Source organism: Nicotiana tabacum, chromosome 3 (genome assembly GCF_000715075.1).
Source record: "Nicotiana tabacum cultivar K326 chromosome 3, ASM71507v2, whole genome shotgun sequence".
NCBI classification, from domain to species: domain Eukaryota; kingdom Viridiplantae; phylum Streptophyta; class Magnoliopsida; order Solanales; family Solanaceae; genus Nicotiana; species Nicotiana tabacum.
Window position 1 is genome coordinate 207884972 of NC_134082.1, and position 1339 is coordinate 207886310.

Genomic DNA, 1339 nt, shown 5'->3' on the forward strand with positions numbered 1-1339 from the left:
CTGTATGAATTCTCAATGCACTGAACTGATTCCTTCTGAGCATCAACTCCAATTCATCAATTTTTTGGTTTTTGACTGTTGTAGCTGGCATTATTTCCTTTCCCCTCTCTACTTGTTTATTCTGCTGTTGGCCATCTTCTTTGGTTAATTGCTCATTATGCTTATAATGAGTAGTTTGTTCTGTCTGTTGCTTCTTATTCTGATCTTCATTCATAGTAACAATCTTGGCCATCCACTCATTCTTCTTTGGTTTCTTTCTAATGTCCTGTCTAGGCTCCTTGTGCTCTGCTGGATTTGTGCAATCTCCTGTGTTATGCCCAACTTTCAAACAGTCCTGATAGAACAGTGACTTTCACTTATACTCAATATTCTGTGAGTAATGTGTTCCATCAGGTAACTCAAGAGAAATCGACTCTGGTAGAGGCTGAGATATGTCCATTTCTATCAGTATTCTAGCATATGCAATCCTTTGCTCTTGAGCTGTTAATTTATCTATGCAAATAGGCTTCCCCATACAACTAGATATTCTCCCTAAATTACCAGGAGCCCAAAACTGGATTGGTAGATTTGGGAACATCACCCATATCGGAACAGGTTGGGTAGGTTCCTTATTCATTTGGAACTCTGGATCCCACTGCTTTGGGATAAATGGTGTATAATTGAAAGTATAAGGCCCTTGCTTAAGAATTGCTTCCTTGTCCTCCTTATTATCAAATTTAAAACTAAAATACCCATTGTTATGAAGGAATACATGCGGTGTACTAACAGAAGTCCATACTCCATAAACAAGTTTGAGCATTTCTTTGAAGGTAGGGTTTCCACCAATTACATACCCAATTAAAGCTCGACTCCATTTCTGGTTTTGCTCAGCTATTTCCTGGGGGTTTAGCTTTACTATTTTAATTCCATCCTTCATCACCGGTGGGTAGTAATTTAGGTTAAGCCCCATGTTTTGCTCTCTATTACCTTTGACGACTTCAGCCATCATAGGCTTAGTTCCACTAGATGTTGCAGAGAATGTCAGTTTCTTTGCTGCGTTCATAGCTCCTGCATCAATTTCCGGCGGGGTCTCTACAGTTTTCGGTGGAGGTCCTGCTTGCAACACTGTGGGAGCACTCCCCATTCCTGGAAGCCAGTTGTGAACACCTAATTTTTGACAACATTTAATTTTTTATCACTTCTTTTATGTAAATATTTTAGGGGGTTTTAACCTACTATTATTTTAGATTTATTACACTTTTTATTATAGGATAAAAATACAAAAAAAAAAGTTGAATTATCACTATTAATATTTTTTTATTATTTTTTGTTTTTTTATAAAAAAAAATCCGAAAATATT

The 1339-nt window shown here is 36.9% G+C and overlaps 1 protein-coding gene across 1 annotated transcript; it reads right to left on the bottom strand.

The window, feature by feature from the left end:
- Window positions 1-352: 352 nt before the first annotated feature.
- Window positions 353-1123, bottom strand: LOC142178874 (uncharacterized). Its single transcript, XM_075248659.1, has one exon. It carries the CDS (start codon window positions 1121-1123, stop codon window positions 353-355), a length of 771 nt encoding a protein of 256 aa, XP_075104760.1.
- Window positions 1124-1339: the final 216 nt, after the last annotated feature.